At 70.8% G+C, this 606-nt stretch overlaps 1 protein-coding gene across 1 annotated transcript in view; it reads right to left on the bottom strand.

Moving 5' to 3' along the window:
• FZD7 (frizzled class receptor 7) overlaps positions 1-606 on the bottom strand; it is a 6,379-nt gene that overhangs the window by 4,219 nt on the left and 1,554 nt on the right. The window contains 3 exon segments of the mRNA XM_008581484.1: positions 1-124; positions 127-234; positions 237-409. Of these exon segments, the coding sequence (XP_008579706.1) occupies positions 1-124; positions 127-234; positions 237-409 (405 nt within the window).

The following is a 606-nucleotide window of genomic DNA, read 5'->3' as shown; positions in this document are numbered from 1 at the left end:
GTGGGCGGCGCGGAGCCGAGGGCGCTGCCGCTGGGGTGCCTGCGCCGCGGGGGCGCCTCCGTGCCGCACTGGCGCGGCCGCCGGGGGTCCAAACTCTTCCGCCGAGGCCGGGGGCGCCGAGGAGGGTCGTCTTGCCCTCCCAGCCGAGACGTAACGGTGCGGCTTTCTCTGCGGCGAGGAGCAACAAGCGTCTCCGATTACCCTTCAAAGTTTGGCGAAGTCTCTCGACCCCCAGCGCACAGTCACGCGCACGCCCCCCACGCCAAGTCTGTCCCCAGCCAGGCGAGAACCCCGCGCCGCCGCCTGCTCGTCCGGGCCGCGGCCTCGGCCGTGCTGCTCCGCCTCCTCGCCTCGAGGCTCCGCTCTCCGTCGCCTCCTCCTTCGCCTCCTCCTCCACACCCCGCTCCTTCTTCAGCCCCAAAAGCTTGGCCCCAAGTTTCAGCCAAACGGCTGCGTCGCGTTCTCAGTCCGATCGGCGCCTTGGAACCAAGCACTAGGCGAGGGCTTTTTGGAAATCCAGTTACGCTGCGTCTGAAGCTGCGAGGCCCCTGTGCCCGCGGCCTGGACCCGGCCTCTTCAGTCCCGCGCGTCCCGGCGCCTGCCTCG

The sequence above is a fragment of the Galeopterus variegatus genome, unplaced genomic scaffold, assembly GCF_000696425.1.
Source record: "Galeopterus variegatus unplaced genomic scaffold, G_variegatus-3.0.2 Scaffold2363, whole genome shotgun sequence".
NCBI lineage: Eukaryota > Metazoa > Chordata > Mammalia > Dermoptera > Cynocephalidae > Galeopterus > Galeopterus variegatus.
The sequence above is the reverse complement of the archived record's forward strand: the minus strand, read 5'-3'. Positions and strand labels throughout refer to the sequence as shown.